The sequence below is a fragment of the Acanthisitta chloris genome, unplaced genomic scaffold (assembly GCF_000695815.1).
Source record: "Acanthisitta chloris isolate BGI_N310 unplaced genomic scaffold, ASM69581v1 scaffold27917, whole genome shotgun sequence".
Classification (NCBI taxonomy): Eukaryota; Metazoa; Chordata; class Aves; order Passeriformes; family Acanthisittidae; genus Acanthisitta; species Acanthisitta chloris.
In genome coordinates this window covers 29,230-52,683 of record NW_008681421.1, presented here as the reverse complement: position 1 = coordinate 52,683, position 23,454 = coordinate 29,230, and the positions used below count along the sequence as shown (strand labels likewise).

The window sequence follows — 23,454 nt, the reverse complement described above, 5'->3', positions numbered from 1 at the left end:
TTCTGCTGTCTGAGGTTTCTGCTGTCTGAGACAAGCGTGGGAACTGTGCCTTCAGTGCTAGATTTTGCATGTGGGTTTAACTAGCTCAGGTATCCCTTTCTATGCAGGAGAGCAACAAATCCAAGTGAAGAAAGTCAGGCCTCCTTCCAAAATCTGGACCCCACCAACTAATCCCCAGCCAAAACAGGAGGAGGAGGAAAAAGAGGAACAGGAGAAAAGGAAAGAAGTGAAGCCTGTCCCTAAACCAGAGGCAGGTAAGATGCTGTGCAGTGGAGACCCAGGCAGGCTGACGAGCAGGAACTTTCCAGGAGCATCAGGCCAGGATATAGGCTGAGAAGAAAAGGAACTGGCTTTTCTGGGAGTCTCCATTTTTACAGGAGAGGAGAGAGAGGAATGGCTGAGCTTTGGGATGTGGGATCCCAAAGCTAGGCAGTGGAAGGTCATGGCCAGTCAGCTTCAGGGGGAAAGAGAGAGAACTTCGAAGGAGATAAAGGGATTTCTCCTGTGTCTTTGCTGGTCTGTTGGCTGAAACTGTCACCCCAATAGCTCCTGCAGCTCCTTTGCCACCTCCTGAGCCAAAGCCAGAAAAGGAGACACCAAAAGTGAAGAAGGAGCCACCTGTAGTGAAGCCTTCAGGCCCTGAGTCACGTCCTGCACCCAGCCGGGAGATCGGCAACATCATCAAAATGTACCAGAACAGACCAGCCCCCGAGCCCCAGCCCTTTGAGCCTGTCAGGTGAGAGTGGTATCCACCAGGTGGGCAGGAAGATGAGTGGGACTATGTCTAAGCACTCTCACGTGGCTCCTCTGCAGCCCCTGTGACTCTGTTCCCCATTTCCTTGCAGGAGACAATCCAAGCCATTTTTAAAGAAGATCGACCCCAAATACGAGGCTCTGGCCAAGCTGGGAATGATGAACACCTCACCTCAACCACCAGTGAGTTCTTTGCTCTGTGGTCACCTTAAAAGCTCAGCAAAGAGAGCCTGTATACCCAATCTCCATCAGACTGGGAGCTCCCTTGTAGTGCAGTAGCAGCCAGGTGGTTTCTTGTTGGGTTACTAGGAGTTCATGCCATGGTGCTGCCAATCCTAGACTGGGTTGCAGCCTGTAAAGTCATCTGAGGTCCTGAAGCAGCAGCAGCAAGTCCTATTGTGAACTGCATTTAAAGCTGATCTGGAAGCAAGCAGCTCATGTTCCCCACATTTGGCACCAAGGCCTTGGCCCATTAATGTCCTTTTCCTCTTCCAGACTGGTGGCTTCAGCCTCAAATCTTGGTTCTCTGGGTTTGCTTGATCCTCATCTCTTTGTAGATTGTGTGTTGATTTAAAGGTCCTGGTGTCCCTGTTCACACAGATCTTGCTTCCAGGGGACTGCTGCCCCAGGGGTGACTTATAACAGCAGTGTCAGGACAGAGCACAGGTATGGAGAGAAAGATTGGGTCAAATGGTTTTGCTGTCTTGCAGCCATCTCCTGTGCCACAAGAGAAGAAATCACCTCCACCTCTCAAGCCCAAGCCAGGCCAACCTTCCTCCTCTATCAAGGAGAAGCAGTTGCCTCTCCTGGCCATCTTCAGACAGGAGAATACTCCACCACCTCCTCAGGCCCCACTTGCTCCCCCTCCTCCACCACCATTGCCTTCACCTCTCCCACCTGGGGACCAAGACATGCAGAAACCCACAGTGAAGGGTGAGTATTGACTTCATCATACATGTGGGGTTTGTTAGTGGGGTAGGGAAGGGATGGGGTTGCAATCAGCGCAGTGCTCAGGAGAGTCATGACATGTCTCTCACTATGCATATTCTCTCATCAGCCAAAGACTGAGAAATGAGAGAGATTGCACAATCAGGTCTGTGTGGACTCAGAGAGATGTCATTGTTCCAGTTGGTCCCAGTAATCAGCTTGGCAATTCCCAGCTCAAACTCTTCCCTTCTGAAAAATGCAGCTAAAAATAGATCCTTTGGCCTCCAGTTTATCAAGGTCCAGTCCACAATATTTTTTATTGTCTACCTGAGGCATAATTACTCTATGGAGGTGGCAATTAAGGGGTGGACTTTAGACCAAGGAGGAATGGGAAGCTGTGTTTCACCTTACAGAGAGTCTGGAAGGACCTTAGGGACAGGCTGAGGAACAAGGGAATGTTTTTCAGAGGGAGAATGGGAGCCTGAGAGACCCTGGACATTGGCCACATAAAGAGTGTCTGGTTGCTGCCCACCTAGCTGTGCTAATGCTGCTTAGCAGTAGTTTGGAAGTGTTACTCAGTGTTAGGTTTTGCCTCTGAATTTCAGTAGCAGCCTGGAGCCATAAGTCATTTTGTACTTTGGATATCTGTATCAATGTTTTTCAAGGTGTTTAAAACTCATCGACATCATGTTTCATAACATGCAAGAACAGGCAGCCAAACACTTTACTGAAGGACTCTGTCCTGCAGCAGCTTCCCTGGTATAAAAGAATTTCTCTGCTTCTTCTACCTTAAAAAAATGTTTCTTTAGCAAGTCCTGTGAAAGTAAATTGAAGTGACTGAATTTGTCTGTAGAATCCCTATGTGCTTTTGAATAGGGATATAGAAACAGCTGAACTGTGGGTTCTGCTGCATTTTCTGTCTATGAGCTCTGAAGTTTTGGAAGTTGGGAGTGCTTAAATGAAGACATTCCTACCTCATAAAGCAACACCTCTGAACAAATACCTTCATAGCGAGTCTGTCTATGACAGATCTGCAGAGAGACAACCCAGTGCTAGTACTGGGTGCCTTGTACCAGAACCTTGCAGCCTGCAAGCTCAGGGAAGACCTTTATGTTCTTCTGAAACCTTTAGCAGCCTTTTTATAACAACATAAACTAAAACTCGTGTCTCCAACCTCAAGCACAAGGGTAGCACTTTGCCTGGGAGGCTGTGTGCTCCCTATCTCTGAAGTGTTCCTGTTATGAGCACTGAAATCTGGGGCTAATACAGCAAGTGCCAATACTATTGGAAATGCTGGTAGTGACTGGTTTGTGCTCACATGAGCTGCTCACTGACCTTCAGGAGGGTCCCTGACAGTAACCTTCAGTCGGGTGGATGGCACTGTCCCCTTTCTCCTGGCATGTCTTTGGCAGGTGGGAAGGTGACCCTGCAGTCCTCAAATCTCATCTTCACTGCTCTTTCTCCTCACACAGACTCTCCTGTGACAGTAGTAGGTGATGACGGTATCAAGACCCAGTTGTACAAACTCACTACCAGCATCAGCTTTTCCTATGTCGACCCTGCCTGGAAAATCTTCCTGCGCAAAGAGGTGCAGTTCATTAGCTGAGGGATGGCTTTGAGGGGAGGGAACCGGTCCCACCTTTGGTTAAAATATTATTTTTGGTCATAGACACCCAGTGTAAGATAAGAGTACAAAGATAGTTCTGGGAGGAGGTCACAGACACAGGATTTGGGGACAGGGGTTCATCTTGTGGGAGATCTGGGTCCTGCTCTGCCTTACTGACACTTGTGCCTCTGTTTCCTTGCCTGTCCTCTCCTTCCTCTGCAAAGGAGTGACAAATCTACCAATGAAGTAAACTTGCCATTTCCTGATGCTTTCCTGTTAAAATAGTACAAGTATGTTTAAAAATCAAGTATTGAAGAGTGCACTGAACCGACCAGTGTTTACCCCTTGGTCTCACCAAGGTTTGGTCCTCCACTCCTGGTCCTTCTGTTCACATTCACAGTGTCTCTTCCCTGCCTGTCCTTGCAGATGAACTCCCTCCCCTCTGGCAGCAGGGCATAGGGGTTACAAAACATCCCTGAGGAGCTATTTCTGCAGCATCTGTAACACCATGATTCTCTTCCTCTTGTAGGTGTTTTACCCCAGAGAAAATTTCAGTCACCCTTACTGTCTGAACTTGCTGTGTGAGCAGGTATGTACTGAGGTGTGCCTCAAGGCCTGTTGTCTCTCTGAGGACAAAACACTCCATAATTATACTACATAAGTTGCCTTTACTTCTCCATCCCTGGTGGTGTTAACCTCTTCTCCAGTTCCATCCAGTCAAGCCCCTGCTCACTCCTCTCTGAGCCTCAGTCTGTTGAACAGAACCAAATGCTCCAACACAGTGAGATGTTGCTCTTGCAATGGAATCTTTTCTGTTTCCTTCCTCTGCAGATCATCCGTGACACCTTCTCCAATTCCTGCATTCGGATCTCCAGGGAGGAGAAGCGCAAGATGAAAGATCTGCTGGGTAATTAACATCCTTATCATCCCTTCCTCCCTGTGCCCATCCCAACTTTGGGCTTGAGATGAGAAACCAGCCTCCAAGCCCTTTGAGACAGGACTTAGGGCAGAGGAGAAATGTTTGCCCCTGCAGCAGGAAAGCACATTTGTGTGTGCTGTGGAGTGCAGTGTAGGAATGTTCATTTATTCCAAATGGCCACAAAAGGGCCCTGAGACTTCTCTGAGCCCAAAAAAGTTATAAAATATTTCTTGTGGGGAGAGGAAACTGAAGCCCAAGGATGGGATTTTGATTTGTCTCAAAATCCAACTGTCATCATTGGCTGGAGCTTCATGGAGAGGGGGAGGGAAACCAGTAGTAGATTGATGTGTGCAAGTAATGTGTCATTTCACCTCTGCATATCGTTTGCTATGCTGTAAACACTGAGGGAGACTGGTGGGAATGAGTCACTGGGCAGAGGGAGCCAACTTTATCTTTCTGAGCAAGTGTCTGTTTGTAACCCTGGTAGCTGAGTTCCGGGTTGGCAACGATGTCCAGTCCATTCAGGAGGATGGGATAAAGAAGAGGATTGTACTGGCTGCTCGGGATAACTGGGCCAACTATTTCTCCCGTCTTTTCCCAGTTTGTGTGAGTGTTAATTTTCTCACCAGACCCTGAGCTTGCTTTAAGCTGTGGCTCTGGTTCACCTGGGATCTCCTCCTGTCTCCCTGCCTGGACATACATCACTCCTCCTTCTGTGCCCTCTGTACCTGGCCGAATTTGACCCCTTTGTCAGCCCTTGTATACATGTGGTGGCATCTCCTGCTGCTGCCTGTCCAGGTGGGATGGAGCTGTTGACGCTCTCTGACACACTTCCCTCACAGGCTGAAAATGGAAGCAGTGTGCAGATCCTGGGTGTTTCTCACCGGGGCATGAGGCTGCTGAAGGTGGAGAAAGGAGCGGCATATAGTCCTGATCGCCTCAAGATTCTTCGCAGCTACTGGTGAGCCAAAGGGCACTGGTTGCTGCAGGGTGATAGTTTGTCACTTGCAGAATGCTTTTGGAGTGTTGAGAGGCAAACTGAATGGGTGATCTGAAAATGCCAAGGTGTGTTGTGCTCTCTAGGATTGTCCTAGACCAGCTGTGACTCACTGACCTTCCTTCTAATGAGTCTGGCTTTTCCTTTTCCTTCCTACCTCCTGCTTTGATTTGCAGTGAGTGAGTGCTGGGGGTGAGTCAGCTCCATGTGTGTCATCGCAGGGAGCTCCTCAGGGTGCTGTGGGGAAAGCCATGAGCAGCCTGTGGTGCTGTTGCTGTAGGAATACAGTGCTGGTGAAAGGCCACATGGAGCATGCTGAGGCCTGTCTGCATTCTCAGTCCTCAGAATGAGCTCCCACCCCCATGACCTGCATCCCTAGCTCTGGCAGAAGGAGCCTGAGCACATTGGCTTGTGTTCTCAGCTTTGCAGATGTGCTGTCAGTGCAGCTGAAGGGCAGCCATGTCCTGGAGTTCTCTCTGAAGACAGAGCAGCTCCTCCTGCACTCTCCAAAGGCTCCATGCATCAAAGCCATGGTGGAACTCTTCATGGAGGAGCTGAGGCAGGTGAGGGAGCAGCTGGAGTGCAGTAGGAAATGAAGGTGGTTTCCCATGTGGGCTTGAGAGAGGGTCCATGGGATGACATGACCTGAATCCTTCACATCCTTGGGACAAGATTTGACCTTCCCATCACTTTTTCCTCAGGATAGCAACTATGTCGTTGCTCTGCGCAGCTACGTCGTGGATGACAAGAGCCTTCTTAGCTTCGAGAGGGGTGACCTCATTGAGCTACTGCCCATGCAAAACGTGGAGCCAGGTGAGGGCTGCTGGGTCTGTGGTGCCCAGAAGCTCTTCGTGCTGCTGTTGAGTCAAGCAGAGCAATATGGACTGTTAAGGGCAGATTGGCAGTCATCCTCCAGCTCTGCCATCCTCTGACTGCAACCCACTTTGTTCCAGCTGCCATACTTACAGGGATATATATGTTACCCTAGGGTGACACCTGAGTAGTCTGACGTTCTCCTTTGCCAGGAGAAAGCTTCACTGCTCATTTCTCTTGGTAGCTGCCATGATTCCTGACTGTTTTGCCTATGTTTTGGCAGGCTGGCAGTTTGGCTCCACTGGTGGCCGCTGTGGTCTCTTCCCCACCAACCTGGTGCAGTTGGCTGCAGCCCCTGATTACCTCAGTGCCAGCATGGATAGACACGGAGAGCGACGGAAGAGCATGAAACATTCCCCAGGGAGCAGGAACACCAGCAGGGAGGTGAGCTGTCCTTGGGGAACATCTAGAGGATATGGTCAGGTTCTGTGGGAGCTGCCTGTGTGGGTCTGTGTTCCTGGTAATGTCTGACCTGCAAGGCCAGAGGGAAGGTGGTGACTGCTTATCCTTACAGATGGAGACATTCAAATACGAGCACGGTGGGAGGGGAGGCATCACACGTGGATGAGGTCTGGCAAGTTAGAATACACACTGCAGTCCCTCAGCTGACTTCTTAGGGTGTGTTTGGTGGTGTCCCTGCAGAGTTCTGCTCCCAGCCTGACATCAGAACCCAACAGCACGATGTCAGTCCCTGCTGGTGATAATTATACCATGACTGACTTCGCCACAGCCTATTTCCGAGCAGCTCGGTCCATGTGAGTACACTCTGGTCCTTCCCAAACGGGCATACACAGGACCTGTGTAGCCTGACCCACACCAAGCCATTTCTGAGGATATTTCTTGGACTGCATGTTCCCTCTCCGCTGTCTAGGCAGGGACTGAAGGGCACATCTGCTGAAAAGAAGAGTGCAGCTGACCTGGTGCAGCACACCAAGGTGAGCCCAGTCTCTCCCCGTGGCTCTGGCCAGAATCCCAGCATTGCCTCTAGCATTGTCTCCACATGGCAAAAGCACAGGGGCCAGATCCTTGGCTGCAGTCTCTGGAGAAGTGTAGGTGACCCTACTCTTCAGTGATGCCTGCAAGATACTGGGAGCTTGTCTATGGTGAAGCCTTGAAGCACAGCTCTGTGTGATCCACCTTTCCAGTTTATCCTTCTGTTCTGGTCCTGTAGGTCCCAATTCAGGAGTCCTTGCTCCCATACTCTGACAGTGAGCTGAATGAGCTTGCTACAAAGAACTTCCTTAGTAAGTACCTCCCTAGGACACAAGACTGCAGAGGCTGGGTGTGGGGTCAGTGGGACAGCCATGGTGGGCACACACAGGCATCGTGGGGCTGAGTGGGGAATGAACACTGTGCAAGGAGAGCTCCTCCTAAGGCATTTCTGCAGTTGATAACCCCCTGTGTCCTTGTTGGAAGCATCCAGCAAAATGGACTTTGCCTTGAGTACAAAGTGCCCAAGAACACACACTGCCTGGGCTGTGGACTGACTACACATGTCCAATGCAAACCTTGTGGAGCAGAAAAGCTTTCAGGATGTTTTTTGAGCCTCCTGCCTGCCCCATAGCAGCTTCAGCCTAAATGCCAACCTTTGCCTTGCAGCACTGATGCAGTTCATGGGAGATCATTCAAAACCCAAGAGACAGACTGAGACTGCATGCATCTATGAAATCCTTCAGGTCTGTGACCTTCCCCTGGGCAAGGTGCTTGAAGCGCCAATGGGAACCTCTGGAGCTGAGTGAGGAAGGGTATAGAAATGATCTGAGGCCTCTCTGATGCTCTGGTCCCCTCTCTGATGCTGTTTTCTTCTCTCTAAATGCAGCTGTGCAAAGAGAAGGAGACTTTGCATGATGAGGTTTACTGCCAGGTCATCAAACAGGTCACCCAAAACCCTAAACAGTGAGTACCAGCACTATCAGCTCCTGTGTATGCACAGCTGGAGAGGAACCAATTTCCTCATGGACATCAGGGCCTGGGGAGAGGCTGTCCCTGAATGATGTGTTGCCCCCAGCTGCTCAGACACTGGAGCTTTCACTGAGCACTCAGGATATTTTGCTAGTCACTGGGTTTGGCATTTTCACTTCAGTGGATATTTGTCCTTGTAGTTCTGGTTACTGATATATCTGGGCATTGATAAACATTCCTGGTAGCTCCTGGTAGTGGTGCTGCTCAGAGCCCTGATTTTCTCATAGCCCGGGGGAATTGATACAATATCAGGGACTGGCTTGACCCCACACTGCCCTGTGACATGGCAGCAGTGGCATCAGGGTGGTCTTGACTGTTCCCATTGTTTGCTGTTAGAATAACTGAATCAATCCCTTGCTCAGCATAAGAAACCTCTGCAAGGGTCACCACCTCATTTTCTACCACCTACCACAGGTGCTCAGAATGGCAGAGGCTCATTTTGAGCTGCTTGGAGCAGGAATTATCTTGTTCCAAAGTGCTCACAGTTTGTTCTGTTCCACAGGGAGAGTGTGCTACGTGGCTGGTTGGCCCTAAACCTGCTAACTGGGTACTTCCTTCCTTCCAAAATCCTGATGCCCTATGCCACCAAGTTCCTGCAGCTAGCCAGCAGTGATCCATCCAGCACCCACCACGGTATGACTGTTTGTGTCCTGTAAAACAAGCATTCTAGTTCTAGTCTTCCCATCCAGTCATTCCTCTGTCCTCCTACTGTCCTGGACACTGTGGCTGCTTCCTCATGATTTGGATGTGTCCTGGCAGAGTGGGAGGTGATGTCAAGTGTCTTAGTTCTCCTAGCACTGACCAAGGGTTAAATTTGACCTTGTCAGGAGGACACAACACCATAGGACATAATGCTTAGCTCTCTGGCTCAGCACACGGAGCTTTTTGCTTTTCCTGCAGATATAGCCAAGATCTGTCAGAGCAACCTGAGGAAAAACTTCATGTATGGAGGCCGTCGCCACCTTCCTTTCCCTGTGGAGATGGAGGCACTCCTGGTATGATGGGCAGGGAAGTAGGGATGCTGGGAAGAGGGAAAGGGCAGAGGCTGGCTAGGAGGTGCTATGTACAGTGTTACAGGGTCAGTTTAGTGTTCCAGGAGAGAAAATGAAGCACATAGATATAAGGGGTTTGGGAGTCATGGAGTGAGCAGTGAATATGGGCAGGGAAGAGGCAGGTACTATGGACAAGCAGTGGAAGGCAGGGATGAGGAAGAAGAGGGAGAAACAATTGTGGGGCTGATGAGATCCTGCACGTCTTGCTGCCCAAAGACTGTTCTTTCCAGAAGGGGCACGGTGCCCGCCGGCTGGAGATACTGATGCCTGGAGGAATGGAATACCTCACCAGGGTCAGGACATTCACTGTGAGTTTACAACTGTGGATTTCATTGGTCTGGACTCTGAGCCACACCAGGGAACTCCCTTATCTGACAAGGGATATGTCTACCTGCTCTGGGCTGCTTTGGGTTTGCCTGATCATGGTACTTGTTTGCTTCTTTCCTTGCTACAGGTGGCCAAGGAGGTCTTGCAGGAGATCTGTGAGCAGATGGGAGTAGGTGAACCGGAAGAGATACAGGACTTTGTTCTTTTTGCTCTCAGGAGTGACAACAATAATCCTGGCAAGTAGAGATGAGCATCAAGCTTCTTAGTCTCTGCAACAGGGAGCACCAATAGCTTTGAATAGTTCCTCCACCCTTGCTGGCTCCTGGGAGGGTCCTCTTAAGCAGTTCCCCTCTGTGCTAGGGTTAAGGGCTGTGCCTTCTCAGGGGCTGTGTGGCTTGTTCCTGAAAGAGGTGTGTGGGTCTGTGCCCCTTTGGAATGGCTGATTCTTGGGAGTCATTAGGACAGGGTGGAACAGATGTGTGCAGGAAGGCTCCTGTCCCAGGCCATGGAGCTCAGATCACTGCTGCAGTACCAAGAGTGATGGATGACCCTCTGTGTAAATGTGTAGGTAAAACAGTGAAGCCAATAAAACCAGAGGAGTATCTGCATGATTACCTGCTGGAGGACAAGCTGGTCACCCTGACCTTGCGCAGGCTCTTATGGAGGACACCTCTGCACCTTGAGAATGAAACCTATATAGATGTCCATTATGGACAGGTAAGCAACAGCAGGACCTCTCCTAGCCAGGGCTCCCTGGCAGGGGCAGAGGTAGCGTACAGGAATGTCCCAAAGGGGCTGAAGGTGTGGGAGGACTTGGTGCTGCTTCTGGGAATGACTAAACGCTGAAGCTATGGATGAAAGGAAGGCAGTGTGACTGTAGCCCTAGCCTAGGAGCTCTGCTGGTCCACATATGATTAGTGCACTTCTGCAGGTTCTTCCTGAGCCCAGAGAGCCTTTGCTTTTATGTTATCAGCCTGAGTTGGATGTGTTATCAGGAAGACAGGATGTGGGTCTCTGCAGCCTGGCAGTGCCTAGAACTGCCTGTAGCCTCTGGCAGGTTTAACAGAGGTCTCTTTGCTGTGCTGTCTCTCAGATGCTGTGGGATTACCTCAGGGGCAAGATGCTGCTAAGCCAGAGTGAAGAAATGGAGATGCAGGTTGGCCTCTTGGCAATGCTGCAGCACTGGGCCAAAGAGGACCAGCAGAACTCTGCTCCCTCCAGGTACGTCTCTCTCAGGGTGGGTCTCTCTCTCTCTCTCTCTCTCTCTCTCTCTCTCCCTAATGGCTCTTGGGGTTAGGAGCAGATGCCTTGAAAGTACTCTCTGGATAATTAAGGAGTACTCTCTGGATAATCTGGAGAACACAGGATCATGAGGGTGTCATGGGCATTTCATTTGACAGCCATGGGTTTGTGGTACCAAGAAGGAAGTGCATGAACTTATAGTCAGGGTGAATGCTCCTTCATTCTTTCTCACAAGTGTCAGAGGTTTCAACCCTGGGCACCTGAAATCTGTAGTGTAATGGGAATGAAAATGTCCCTGGATACTGGAAAGCTTCTGTCCTGCAGTCCCAAGCAGTATTTTCACACTCCTTCCTTCCTGTATCCTTATGCACTTTGACTCAGAGTTGAGGTCTGTCAGATCCCCTTACAGCAACAGCAGCAGGGGGTAATGGCATAATCCTCCTGTGCATGGGGAACTCTGCCCTATGTAGTGCTTGGGACACACAGGAGCAAGACAGGGCTAGAGTAAGGTGGTGGTCAGCTGAGACTGCCTGTGAAGCAAACCCCCTGTGCCTTTACTTCCATGCTACATTCCTTGCTTGAAGAGCTCCTGTTGTCTCCAGAAAGCAGGGATTTCTCTCTGTACACTAGTCAGTGGTGCATAGCCACCTTCTCTGTGGAAAACTGTGGGCTTGCTGACTCTGATGTTTCCTTCCACCTTATCCAATGCAGATACAACCCACTGTGCTCTGCCTCTCTCCCTCCACCCTGGTCCCCAGCCATGCAACTGAAAATTGTTGCCCCATCCCCTCATCCTCTTAATCCCCCAGCTATCTTTCCATTTTGAAATGGCAAATCCATGTTTGAATTAAAATCTGCTTGTTGAGACAGGGAGGAGGTGATGGAATACACACCCAAGATCCTGCATGCCTCCATCAATCCCAAGGCTCTGCAGAACCACATTGCCACACTGCTGAGAACGAGGCAGCCCCTCCGGCCAGTGGATGCAAAAATAGAGTTCATAGGTGAGGACACAACCAGATCTGCTAGAGTCATCTATCCTGTGCATGATGGAAGGGTCTCTGCATGCACTTTTGGGGCAGTTCATGAGATTGTTGAGGATTCTAGGAGCCCAGAATGGGCCATGACAATAGAATTCCCTGACAGTCTCTCACTGAGGATTGGAACTTGTCCCCAAGCATGGTGATCATGTGCCACCCCTTGTAGAAGTCTGCAGGAGATTTTCAGAGCTCTGTGTAAGTTGTGTTGTAATTGATGTTCTGGCTGTATGTCTGTCTCCTGGTCAGAAAAGAATGGGCTATTCATTCAGGCTGCCAAGAATGGAGGACCAGCAACCTGGTCAGGAGGGAGAATTTGCCAATCTCATTTTTTAATGTAGAAAACCTTGGGACCACTGGCAGCTTTTGATCACCTTAGGCTGGTGCAGTAGATTACTGGCTGGAAACTGCTGACTGAGAGCTACTTATTGCTTTCTTATAGAGTACATGATGAAATTGCCTTTCTTTGGCTACAACGTCTTCATCATAGAGAGAACCAGTGATAACACGATCCCCGTGCCCTGTTTCTTTGCTGTGAATAAAGATGAGATCATTGCAGTGGATGGCAGCACCCAGGTATGCCAGACAACTCCCCCTGATGCCTGTCAGATACTAACTTGGACTTTAGAAGACCTTGTGCAGGAAAAGAATATACTTCACTGCATCACAGCCACTCTTTCAACAGCCCAAGCCCAAAGCAAGAGTGGTAGAAGAGTCATTACTGCCATGTGCTCTTTCCTAAGCCTCATGCTAACAAGCATGGTCCACAGTAAAACTCAGAGTGTGTCACATTCCTGTTTGTCCCACACCTGTGGGAGTTGTAGGGCTGTGCTGTCAGCAGGAGTCTGTGCTGTATTCAGCACACACCACCCTGTGCCCCAGACCTTACCTCAGCTTTCAATGGGCTCTTGAGGTGACTCCTCCGCGTTGAGAATCAGACGGTTTAACCTGCAAGGACTGCTCCAGAGCATGGTGTGTGGCTTTTCTCCCACACAGGCTGTCTCCTGTGTCATTCCGCTGAAGGAGCTGCAGAAGATGCGCACGCTGCAGCCCACCTCGCCTGACAGGCTCCCCAGCCTGGAGCTCAGCTACAGCTCTGCTGCCAGCATCAAGGTTATGTGGGTTGAACTGGCACAGGTGAGATTGGTCTGGACCTGCAGTTTCATCCTGGCAACTCAGAAATTGCCCTCCACTGCCCAGCTAAGCCTCAAAGAGACAGTGCTCCTGCTCTCTCCTGTCGCAGAGGAGGAGCCAGGCACTGCCTTTCCCAGGCTCCAAAGTGCTCCTCTGTCCCAGCACTTACCTGATACTGTTTCTGGGGCAAAGAATGACTAATGCTGCTTTGTGTTTTGGCAGGCTAAAGAACTGTACCACACAATAGTTGTCACCCTGGATAAAACAGAGTTGCACCCCTAGAGCCTCAAAGGAGGAGAAGGACCAAGGAAAACAGCACTGTTTCCCTTTCTTTGAGCTTGATCAGTGCTCTCAGACCTGTCCTCTGGAGAGAACTCTTCCAAAAGGCACCCATGACCTCAGACAGCTGCTTTCTAGGACTGCCACCACAGTGTTTATTGATGGACTGGACCATAACCTCACCCCTCGTGACCTGCCATTCAGTCCCTAAGGACTTCCCTGAAGCACTGCAGGCTCTGGCTAAACAAACCACAAGGCTCTCTCCACACCAGAGCCTGTTCCAACACTGAGCAGCTGAACCAATGCAAGCACTTGCCTTCAAGCTATGCAGTGTGGGACTCCTCTTTTCTCTATGAATTAATTAACATGAGCAAAGAATGCTGCTTGCTAGAGATTTGTGTATCCCAATGCCCAGCTGAGGCTATGAAGTGCCTGCACTGGCTGCTGGTGTTTGTCAGAGACCAGTTCAGTCTCTGCGCTGATATGCAAGAGGCCCTGTAGCAGGAGTTTATAGAAAGCAACTTAATTGCAAAGCAGATCAGTGTTAATAATACAATTAACACATATTGCTGGGGCACAAATTGAGCTGCAATGGTAAGAGAGTTTATTGTTAATTAATTTCTCGATGACCTAATTATATGCATATGCTTCTCTCTACTATAAAGAAGTCAGTTATGTCCATGCAGCTGTCAGGCTTCACTGCTGGCTCCATGCCCACAGAGGAAGTGTATTCAAATGCAGCTTGTATTATAGCAGTGTTTTGAATTGTACAAAAATGCTTAATTTATTTTTATTGCCACAGCTCTGAACTGAAGAGTAACTGCCCTTTTAGAAAACTACAATAACATAATCACAGAGATGTTTTGAAGGTATGAGATGACAGTTCTTACATCTAACCTGGGAAAACTGACCTACAGGTAATGGGCAAAGCTTGAGGAAAAGGTTGTCACAGGTCCCTGGGAAGAGCATAGAACCATAGACTCATAGAATTTAAGAGCTGGAATGGACCTTACAGATCGTCTAGTCCCAACCCCCTGCCCTGGGCAGGGACACCTCCTCACTAGATCAGGTTGCTCAAAGCTTCATCTAACCTGGCTTTGAACACTGCCAGGGTTGGGGCAGCCACCACATCCCTGGGCAACCTGTGCCAGGGTCTCACCACTGTTATAGTAAAAAACTTTTTTCACTAGAGCTAGATCTGAGGGTGCTCAATGCTTATGATGCACAGCTAGATTGGTGCTGGTGAACTGATGCCAGCAGGAACTACAGCATCTTCCCTGTCAGGCAACTCCCTTCAAGTGCTGCTTAAAGTATCTTAGACCAGTCTGTATGATTGAGAGGTAGTAAAAAGCTTCCACAGCATCTATAACATTGTTTATTGTCAGTTCTGCATAGACCCTTCAGTACCTTTAAAAAAATACATCTGTGGAGTACAGTGACCCAAAAGTCTGATTGATGGCCTCTCAGGCTGCAGATTCCTCTAGCAGCACTAGTGCCTGAGGCCACCAGCCTCTGTAGGCATGGAACAAAGGCAGAACCCAACAAAAATCCAACAGGAGGGACTTACGCCAGGGAATCAGGTTCAGGTCCTATATAAACATAGCAGCAGAGGCACCACAGTGTCAGTTTGAGGGCCACAGCAGTACCTTAACCAGTTCTAACAGCAGCATTGCCCTCTGTATTGCAGACTCTTGGTGAGGCACAGGGAGCAAATATGGCTTTAGGGGTTGCAAGCAAACACTGGAAAAGTGTTGGAGAGGCTAATACTGAAAGAGCATCACCACTTAAGTCAAAGGGCAGACAGAACTAGACAAAGTTAAAAAGAAATTCACATTAAAAGAATCTGAGTTTCTCCACCTTCCCAAAGCAGCATTGCCTGCATGGTAAGAACAAAATGCTCCTCTCCTGCCTTTCAAATGAAAACGTTCCAGGAACTCAACCACTGAGTTCATCACTGGCTGCCCTGAGCAAAGCATGAGAACTTGTAGCATAAGGCTTCTATTGGTAACGCTGAAATAAGAACTGAGATGGGAGTGAGGGGAGGAGCCACCTAGGAAGCAAGATACCATCCCAAAGCAGAGTCCCAGCTGGGAAGTGTGCCCTTCCCAGACTGCTGCAGGGAGTAGAGGTTGGAGACAGTGCAGAACACCTGAGGCAGCAGCCCCTAACAAACACAGCAGATGCAACTTCATACCACTTGGTCCTCGAGGGCTTCAGTGCCCCAGATATTGGAGAAACTCTCCATAAGTCCATAGAAACTGGTTTCCTGGAAGTCTGTGTCACTAAGTGAACAAAAATACAGTGGAGGAAATAAAAAAAAAAAGCAGGTCACTTCTGCAGTCTCATGAAACACTCCATGGCTGAGGTCTTTGAGATCCCCTGGATGACAGCCACATGATCAGCTCTCCAAGCTCTGCAGCTCCTGCCAGTCTGCCTCACTCTCACACCTGACTCTTGATTTGAAAAACTCCTTGATGAGTCTCTGTGCTTCCTCCTTCACTGCAAAAGAGGAAGCACCACCTTTGAGTCCATACTTAAGACCTCTGCCCCCTCTAAAGACCATTTGGCACGGGAAGAACCTGATTCTTGGTGCTCTCCCCAGCTGCCAACTCACCTGTTTTGCGGACAGGGTTCTGCTCCTCAGTCAGCAAGTGAGACAGGTGCCGGGCAAAGCCCTTAAACAGGTCCTGCAGAATTGGGGAAGACAAAGAAGAGCAGAAAGCAAACATCAGTTACCTCACCAGACTGTTTCCATGTCTGCCTTGCCCTTAGCATGGGCTGGCTGTAGCACAAATCATTCACAGATTGAGACTGCAGAAGTGCTGCACACCTGTACACACACCTGACCCTGCAGTGCTGGAGAAGCACAGGCACACACATGTTGCCTTGCAGAACACATCAAGGAAACTATACCAGAACTGAACACCTGATCTGTTGCTAGTCCACAGGAGGGAGTTAAAAATGTGCCAGAGTTTAATGTGAAAACATGAACAATCACAACCAACATGATACCACTCGAAACACACTCAAACCCTTGTGTGGGAGAGGTGAGTTGCTGCCCCTGGAGTCACTAGAACAGCACCTACCAAGACATAACTTGGAAATGCAATGTGGTATACAGATCATCTTCCCCCTCTTAGAGCCCCAGAGCACTAGGGACATGCAGTTTCCTTCTGCTAAAGAGAGTCTGGAGCTGTGCCCTACCTTGGAAGCAAATTTGCCACCCTTGTAGAACGGGGTCAAATATTTGACAACGATGTCTGCAGTCTCTTTGAGGGACATGCCTTTGGTCACTGGCTGGATGGCCTTGCTGGTCCCTTCTTCATCACACTGTGCCAAGTTTGGATCAAAAGTCACCTTCTTCTTTGTTGGGCCAACACTTCTGCATTCTGGTTGAGTCAAAATGGAGGATTTTGCTGCTGTTCGTAGCCGCTTTGTTGCAGGACTTTCCATATCCTGTTGAGGGAACAGACGAAAACTAAATCCACCAATTCCTGTGGCAGCATTACACTTCCAGGCAGCCACTACTTTTCAAGAACATGAATCTTTACAGTGTCCTCCAGACTCTTCCTACAGTGAATGCCATGCAGGAATGTCAGGAACCAATTTTGCTGTGCAGGCATAATACTATTTTCCTTACTTTGAGAAAAACCCTTGAAGACAATTAGAATTACCCTGTGCTCTTATTAGGGCAGCTAACTGCTAGACCCCATCCTATACAGGAAAAACTAACTGCAAAATATTTCTTGGGATGTCTGTGAGAATACACCCCTCAGGAAGAATCACCCACAGCAGGAGTGCCACATTCCTGTTCTGTTTGCAAGAGGAAGAAGAGTGCACTGTTGCAGAGACAGCTGCCAGGCACTCTTAGATGCCAAATGCAGAAGCAGAGACTGAATGGCAAGGCAGGCTCTGAGCATGGGTAACTTCCAAATGGTCCTGTGTGTCATTGGCCTCTGGTTACTCCCTTGACTTGAGAAAGCAGCTTGCTAATTATAGTTAGTTACAGATCATGGGGGGGTGGAGAGACTCATTCCAGGCAAGTCACCAGCAAGGGCACAGTCACATGTGTTGCACAGAGGTGAAAACAAAGCAGTGGAGAGGAAGATTTTCCACTGCACTCTGAGGTGCTGGCACAGCCCAGAGGGCAGCAGGGAAACATCAGGAGTGCAGCACAATTGGGGTTCTCCTCTCTACTGCAACTGCATCTTATCTACAGACAAGTAACACTCTCAAGTAAACTTCAGAGCAGGAGCATCACACTCAGAGTAATCTGGCACAAGATGAGCAGAAAAAATAGAGGAAATCAACATCCATTGAAGTCTTACCTCATCTGATGCAGGTCGCTTCCCATTCTCACTCTCCCTAACAACAGGCAGCTCAGTTTCTGTGACATTTTCAGCAACACTAGTGAGAAGAGTGGAGAGAAGGACAAATTTAATCATCCCACAGTAAAGACATTACTGCATTCACTGTCAGTGGGCATGAGGCTCTCCATGGTAAAGCAAGAGTCTCCCTCACCCACCTGGAAAGCTAAACACATTCCCAGTTTCCAGGACAAGGCTGGTGGGGCTCTGCAGCTCATTAACAGGATGATACAGGGAGCAAAGTAGAGATTTTACCTTGACTTTACATCAATTTCTTCCTCAAGGACTTTATCTTCAGCAGCCTGCTGAGTCTTAAAATCCTCCTCTGCCTCAGTCAGTGTCACTTCTGTTTCTCTCAGTTCTTTATTCTCTGCCTGGGACTGTTCAGTCGCATCTCCAGAGATATCTTTGTTTCCCTGAGGTGTTGCTTTCTCTTGACACAGGCTTTGAGAAGAAACCTGAGGTAGTGTGCCTGCAGAACAGCCATCTTCCTTTGCTGAGCTGCAGCTTTTGGTTTTAGAGCCACCTTTGGAGAGGGAGAAGAATTTGGAAATATCCTGTGATTCTTTTTTAGCTGCTTCTGCAAGCATCTGCTGCTTCTTGCTACGTTTGGACTTCTTAGTAGGGCTCTCCCAAAGGGCAGCTTTTGTGTCCAGGCTGGGTTGTTGTCCCTTCTTTTCAGGGTGTACTTCTACCCCAGCACTCTCACACATTGCTTTGGTTGTCATTTCTTGCCTCTGGAGAACAGGGTTTCCAGTGTCCAGTTCCAGGCTGCAGCTGCTGTTGTCTTTCCCATTTGGACAATCTACTTCTTTTCTGTCAGGCTTTGTATCACTCTCCTCCTGGATCTTCAGCAGCTCTGAGGCTGTCTGGAACAGGTTGGATTTCTTTGGAAATCCTGCTCCCACACGCTTGGGCTTGAACTAGGGAGAAAGGAAAAAGAAGAGATTTTGGATGTGAGATCCCTGTGTGCAGAACCCTGAAAGGAGCTAAGTTTTTGCATACAATACACCGGTGTGGACAGCTGCAAGATGAGGGAGGCTCTAAATCTGACTTGTCACACTGAGACATGAGGGAACTGGATGAAGGCAAAGTCCTAGGCCCACAGTAAGCAAACAGAATCCTTGGCCAGAGCAAGATGAGACAAAACTTATTTAATCTATGGTCTGCACATAGATCATATTCACTAACAGGAACCAGCATGACAGATAGGCAGGGAAAAGGAATTACAATAGAAATATACAGCTATGGCCACAGAAAGGATGTAAAATAAGTTTATAAAAAAAGCAGATAGTCAGAACACACCATCCCCTCCTGTCTATCCCACTGGTACTCACTGAGTAAACCTGGGATGCAGGAAGGAACTCCTCTTCTGCTGGAGACTCACATTTTGTTTCCAAGCTGCTGTTGCCACAAGTTCCAGACCCAAAGACTGAGAACAACTCTCCTTGTTTGGAGGCTTTGTTGATTTCTGCTACCTGAAAAGAGAACACAAATATTCTCTAACAATCAGGAATCCTTATGCTTTTCTGCCTTTGTACATACTGAAACCACAGTGGCAAAACAAAGGTCTCCCCTGGAGAGGCACCTGGCTCAAGAACAGAAACATCTTCAGAGAGACTGGTGGCAATCAGGTAGCCTAAACCAAGGCTTCTCTAGTGTCAGCAGCAGCCTGAGGAACTCCCCATTCCCTCTATTGCTAGAAGATATCTAGATAAACTTGCATGGTATGTAGGTTTCCAGAGCCTGTAAAGCCAACAAAGGTGAAACCAAGGTGATTCTGGGCCCTCCTGGAAACAAAATCAAGAAGAAAGACTTGGAAGACATCCAAGGCAAAGCAGAGCTTTTCCTTAATCTTTTCCACACAAACTCTACCCTGGTTCCCTCGAGCTGAGGCCACACCACATTCAAGGAAGAGCAGATGTATGTCCCTACCTTCTTTAGCACAGTTGCCTTATATGAGTTTGCCATTTTGCTGCTCCGGAAAGCTTCATACTCCAGCTCCACGGCACAGGCATGAGGGTCTGACCTGTAACACAGGCTGGGGTGATTTCTGGCAAGACACACTTCTACATCTGTAAAGGGAACACTAATGCTTATGTATCTCCCAGAAAGCACAAAATTCATTCCCTCTGGTGCAAGAATAAGTGATAGCTTCCAGTTAATTCCTAAGGGATGCAGTGCTGGATTGCTGGAGAATGGAAAACGTGATGAAAACAGCTTTAAATCAAAATCATTCTGCCCAGCGGCTCAGTTTGAGAAGTACACTATCTCCATCTTGTGGGATAGGGAAGAATTGCGGCTCCTGGGATCAAGCTGATTCAGCAATCAGCCACAGCAATCTCATATCTGACCCTGGACACCACAACAAGAAGGATGCTGGAAAGTGAAACCACATCCTTGGACAATATAACTTCAAAAGGCATTCCCTGAGAATGGTAACGCTGCTCAGGTAAGACCAGGCCCTGTGTTAAGGGACTCAATATGTACCCCTTTTTCCTCATCTCATACCCTTTTCCTCCTGCTGCTGGACTCTTTTGATTGTTGCTCAAAGCTTCTTCCAGAATCTTCAAGCAGTGTTCCCGTCCCTAGGAAACATGGGATACTCAGACATGATCTATACAGAAGTCATAGTGCCCCTTGGACTTTCACCCCTGAAGGAGTAAGAACAGGGTAGGGAGAATTCAAAGAACAAGACTGAATGTCAACCAACACCTACCTTCACTGTAAGCTTAGAGATCCTCCTGCTGCCAGCATCCTTCAGAGGACAGTCTGCACCTACCATGGAAGAGGCATTTGGAAAAGGTATCAAAGCAGGGCTGGGGCTGACAGAGAACATCTCACCTGTCATGGGAAGGTGCCAGTCCAGTACTCTGGCATTCTCCTCCCTGCACTGTCACCCCAAGGGCCACCACAGTCACCCTTTTTACCTTTACACACTCCAAAAGAGAGGCAGAAGCCAAAGTGAAGTTTTTATTTTGATTGAGAAGATCTACTTTGCTAGTTTACGACTAACAGATTTCCAAAACCTTCCCAATTCAGCAAAGCCTTTCTCAAGGAATTCCAGCTATTAGGAAACTCAAATCTTTTCTGTTCCCTGCAATACCAACAAAAAAACCCAACCAAAAAGGTTGAACAGAGTAACCTGACCTACCAGGTATTCTTTTACAGCAGTGGGAGAACTGTGCTGCTAGACAGGGCCCCAAGCAGCACAGTCACAAACAGCAGAGGTTTTCAGCAGTTTCCTGATAGCCCAATTAAACACTGCTGCATAATCCCTGCAGAAATAGCCTACAAAGTCAGGTTAGACAGTTTTTCTTCTCTCTTTCTTACTTGGAACAGAAAGATGCATTCCATATCTTCACCCCAACCAAAGCTAAGCTGTGATCCATCTCCTCCAGCCAAGCTTTCACAGCCAAAAGCTTAACCTCTGTGCCTAGGGACTGATACCTCCAGTGGTGATGCTGTATAAATTACACACAGATGCAAAATACAAGACTTTCTTCTCCCAAAAAACCCCCACTATAAATCCAAGAAGATATTTACTTGGAGGAACAAAATCTTCCTTTTCTGGTTCTCTGCCCTGGAAGAAAACAAAGATCAGTCAAACATTTTCATTCTTGCAACACACATGCAGGTCTAGAAGCACAAAAGACATATTTTATACCTATGCTCCAGGGAAAATTGATGCTGAAGTTACAAAGGCACTGAACAGGCACCAAAATAGGGGAAAGAGGACAAAGAATGAGAACCAAAGCCAAAAGTTAACCTTTGCTAGAGGAATATGCAAGAGAAGCTGAACAGAGAAATCTGTTTTTACTACTCCCAGTGGTATTAAAGACAACAGGATCCTCTTGATTAGCACTGCAGGGAAGGCAGCACATGAATAAGCTGCATTTCTTCCTATTATGGCACTAGCCCAGAGTATGGAGGACACAGCAAAAGCAGAAGTAGAAAACAAAGACAACAAGATGCAACAATTTACTTTCATTAGGGCCAGGAAGCCTTTGTGGCTTAAGATAAGCTCCCGGCAAACAATCTGTGCATCTCTCACAAACTGATCCCCACTCACTTTGCGCAGACTCATCTGCTTTTTGTAGAAGTTGTCCCACTCCAGTTTCCGCCGCTCTTCACTGTCGTCATCCCAGTTCCCACTGCTTTCTTCATCATAGCTGGATAAGGCAGGAAAACAAGAGGAACAAATATTTCTGTAGCTGTAGCACTAATTGGGGGACAGGTTTGGAAAGCCTAGGTCACCCCAGTGATGTATCCCACACCGTCCCTGATCAAGTCTTAGGTTTGAGTCTCTCTGCCATCCCTCAACCAGGACAGCAGTGAGTGTCCTCCAACAATTCACATGGTTTGTTAATCCCATGAACTAGTAAGCAGTGGCATGAAGTAGTAGCACATAACTAATGCTCTGAGAATGGAGGCTCCATTTCAGAAGCTCTGCCAGATTCTCCCATGGGGTTGAGGAGTCACTGCCTTGTGTCGTTGTACCCCATCCACCAGTCACTGCTGCCCTGGGAGCAGAGATGGCAGAAAGAGCACAGCAACCATTCCCCAGCCTCAGTTGTTCACAGTCTGTTGTAGTAAATTAAATCTCCATCACTAATACACTGAAACGCAGCAGCTGATCCTCTCCAGATGTGGCCCAGGAGTTTACTGCCTCCCACAGCTGCCACAGCCAAAACTTACAGGTAACACAAATCAGAGCTTTAGAGTTGTTGACTATTACAACTTCCAAGGCAAAACTACAATCAAGCCATGGAGAGGTTCAATAAATCAAGTGGCAAACACTGTGCTGTACAATAGCATTGACTGTGGCTTTGCAAGTCCTGAGGCCAAACACAGGTTTAGGTCACAAAGTACCAGTTTCCTCTGACTCAGCTGCACTTGCCTGATGAACAAAGCTACCAGTTTGGAGCTGTTTAAGGTGAAGCAGAGGGCCAGGCCCAGCCAACAGCACTGAGCACCCTGGCAGAGCTTCATGAGCAGTGCCAGCAGTGAAACTTCATCCTGACAGCTGTGCAATCACTGCAACTCAGCCAGAGAACAAGGAGAAAGAGAAATTGTCACCTCGACACTGCCAAGCAGTTTACAGAACCAATCATGTTTCCCACTGCACATCTTCCTTTTGCCATCAGCCTGATAGGGAAACTAAAATTTAGCAATCTGCAGAAGAATCTGACACTGGCACTCCATTACAGCCTCTTGTGATGACTAAGCCCTGACAGTGGCCCTCAGTCTGTTGGCCCACAGACAGCTGTACTGAGTCAGGAATGAAGTCTGGACCATGTCACACTCGGCTGTCACCTTGGTCTCAATTTAAACATTTTTGATCCTTGTGACTGTGAACAGGCTGAGCCCACTTGCTGCTTTCAAAAAATTTCAGTCTGGTTTCTTGAGCCAATTACATTCTGCAGGGCAATTCTTAGGTCTATCAAAACAGCTTTTGGCTCTCTGGGACACGAATGTGAATGAAGCTGCCAAAGTGTGTGGAAAATGAAATTCCAGCTCCTGCTGCCAGAAGTTACAGGAAAATACCATCCACACAGAAATATGTACCGAAAATAGGAGTGGCTGGGCCTGCAGCTGGGAGATGCTCTTGTCTCTCAGAGCTCCTGTGAGCTGAGCATTCTCTCTCCAGTACAGACCTGCTAAAACCCCTGCAGCCTCTCCTCCCGCCTTCGTACAGCTCTGGGTCGTAGCTATCCCAGGAGGAAGCAGTGGGCCCAATGCAGGTTTTGCTCCAGCTGTTGCTGCAGCGCTCCAGTGACTCCAGTTGCCTTTTCACTGCCCCTGGGTTCTTGCAGAAGTCACAGCACTTGTTACAAGGAGGGGTGTCATCGCCGAAGTACTTCGCTATGGCAGCGTGGCGACACCTAGGAAACACAAGGGAACCTGATCCTTATTTTCATTGACAAGATCTCCACCCTCCAAATGCAGAGTGTCTTTTGAGAAAGACTTGAATCTTTG

The 23,454-nt window shown here is 48.5% G+C and overlaps 2 protein-coding genes across 2 annotated transcripts in view; one reads left to right on the top strand and one right to left on the bottom strand.

Moving 5' to 3' along the window:
• The window catches only part of LOC103805455 (unconventional myosin-XVB-like), a 39,408-nt gene extending 26,297 nt beyond the window's left edge, over positions 1–13,111 (top strand). The window contains exons 31-52 of the mRNA XM_009078106.1: positions 547–736; positions 846–936; positions 1,464–1,686; positions 3,153–3,268; positions 3,816–3,875; positions 4,118–4,193; positions 4,693–4,811; positions 5,048–5,166; positions 5,624–5,765; positions 5,904–6,015; positions 6,299–6,459; positions 6,951–7,010; positions 7,895–7,971; positions 8,540–8,670; positions 8,938–9,032; positions 9,544–9,652; positions 9,985–10,133; positions 10,510–10,637; positions 11,529–11,662; positions 12,138–12,271; positions 12,692–12,832; positions 13,052–13,111. Coding sequence (XP_009076354.1) covers positions 547–736; positions 846–936; positions 1,464–1,686; positions 3,153–3,268; positions 3,816–3,875; positions 4,118–4,193; positions 4,693–4,811; positions 5,048–5,166; positions 5,624–5,765; positions 5,904–6,015; positions 6,299–6,459; positions 6,951–7,010; positions 7,895–7,971; positions 8,540–8,670; positions 8,938–9,032; positions 9,544–9,652; positions 9,985–10,133; positions 10,510–10,637; positions 11,529–11,662; positions 12,138–12,271; positions 12,692–12,832; positions 13,052–13,111 — 2,627 coding nt within the window. The remainder of the gene's footprint in view (positions 1–546; positions 737–845; positions 937–1,463; positions 1,687–3,152; positions 3,269–3,815; positions 3,876–4,117; positions 4,194–4,692; positions 4,812–5,047; positions 5,167–5,623; positions 5,766–5,903; positions 6,016–6,298; positions 6,460–6,950; positions 7,011–7,894; positions 7,972–8,539; positions 8,671–8,937; positions 9,033–9,543; positions 9,653–9,984; positions 10,134–10,509; positions 10,638–11,528; positions 11,663–12,137; positions 12,272–12,691; positions 12,833–13,051) is intronic.
• A 2,395-nt stretch (positions 13,112–15,506) lies between these two features.
• The window catches only part of RECQL5 (RecQ protein-like 5), a 37,002-nt gene continuing 29,054 nt past the window's right edge, over positions 15,507–23,454 (bottom strand). The window contains exons 8-19 of the mRNA XM_009078103.1: positions 23,133–23,360; positions 21,548–21,647; positions 21,022–21,058; positions 20,195–20,253; positions 19,987–20,063; positions 19,411–19,504; positions 18,813–18,953; positions 17,731–18,398; positions 17,437–17,515; positions 16,313–16,564; positions 15,723–15,795; positions 15,507–15,607 (exon numbers count right to left, since the gene is read on the bottom strand). Of these exons, the coding sequence (XP_009076351.1) occupies positions 15,507–15,607; positions 15,723–15,795; positions 16,313–16,564; positions 17,437–17,515; positions 17,731–18,398; positions 18,813–18,953; positions 19,411–19,504; positions 19,987–20,063; positions 20,195–20,253; positions 21,022–21,058; positions 21,548–21,647; positions 23,133–23,360 (1,909 nt within the window). The remainder of the gene's footprint in view (positions 15,608–15,722; positions 15,796–16,312; positions 16,565–17,436; positions 17,516–17,730; positions 18,399–18,812; positions 18,954–19,410; positions 19,505–19,986; positions 20,064–20,194; positions 20,254–21,021; positions 21,059–21,547; positions 21,648–23,132; positions 23,361–23,454) is intronic.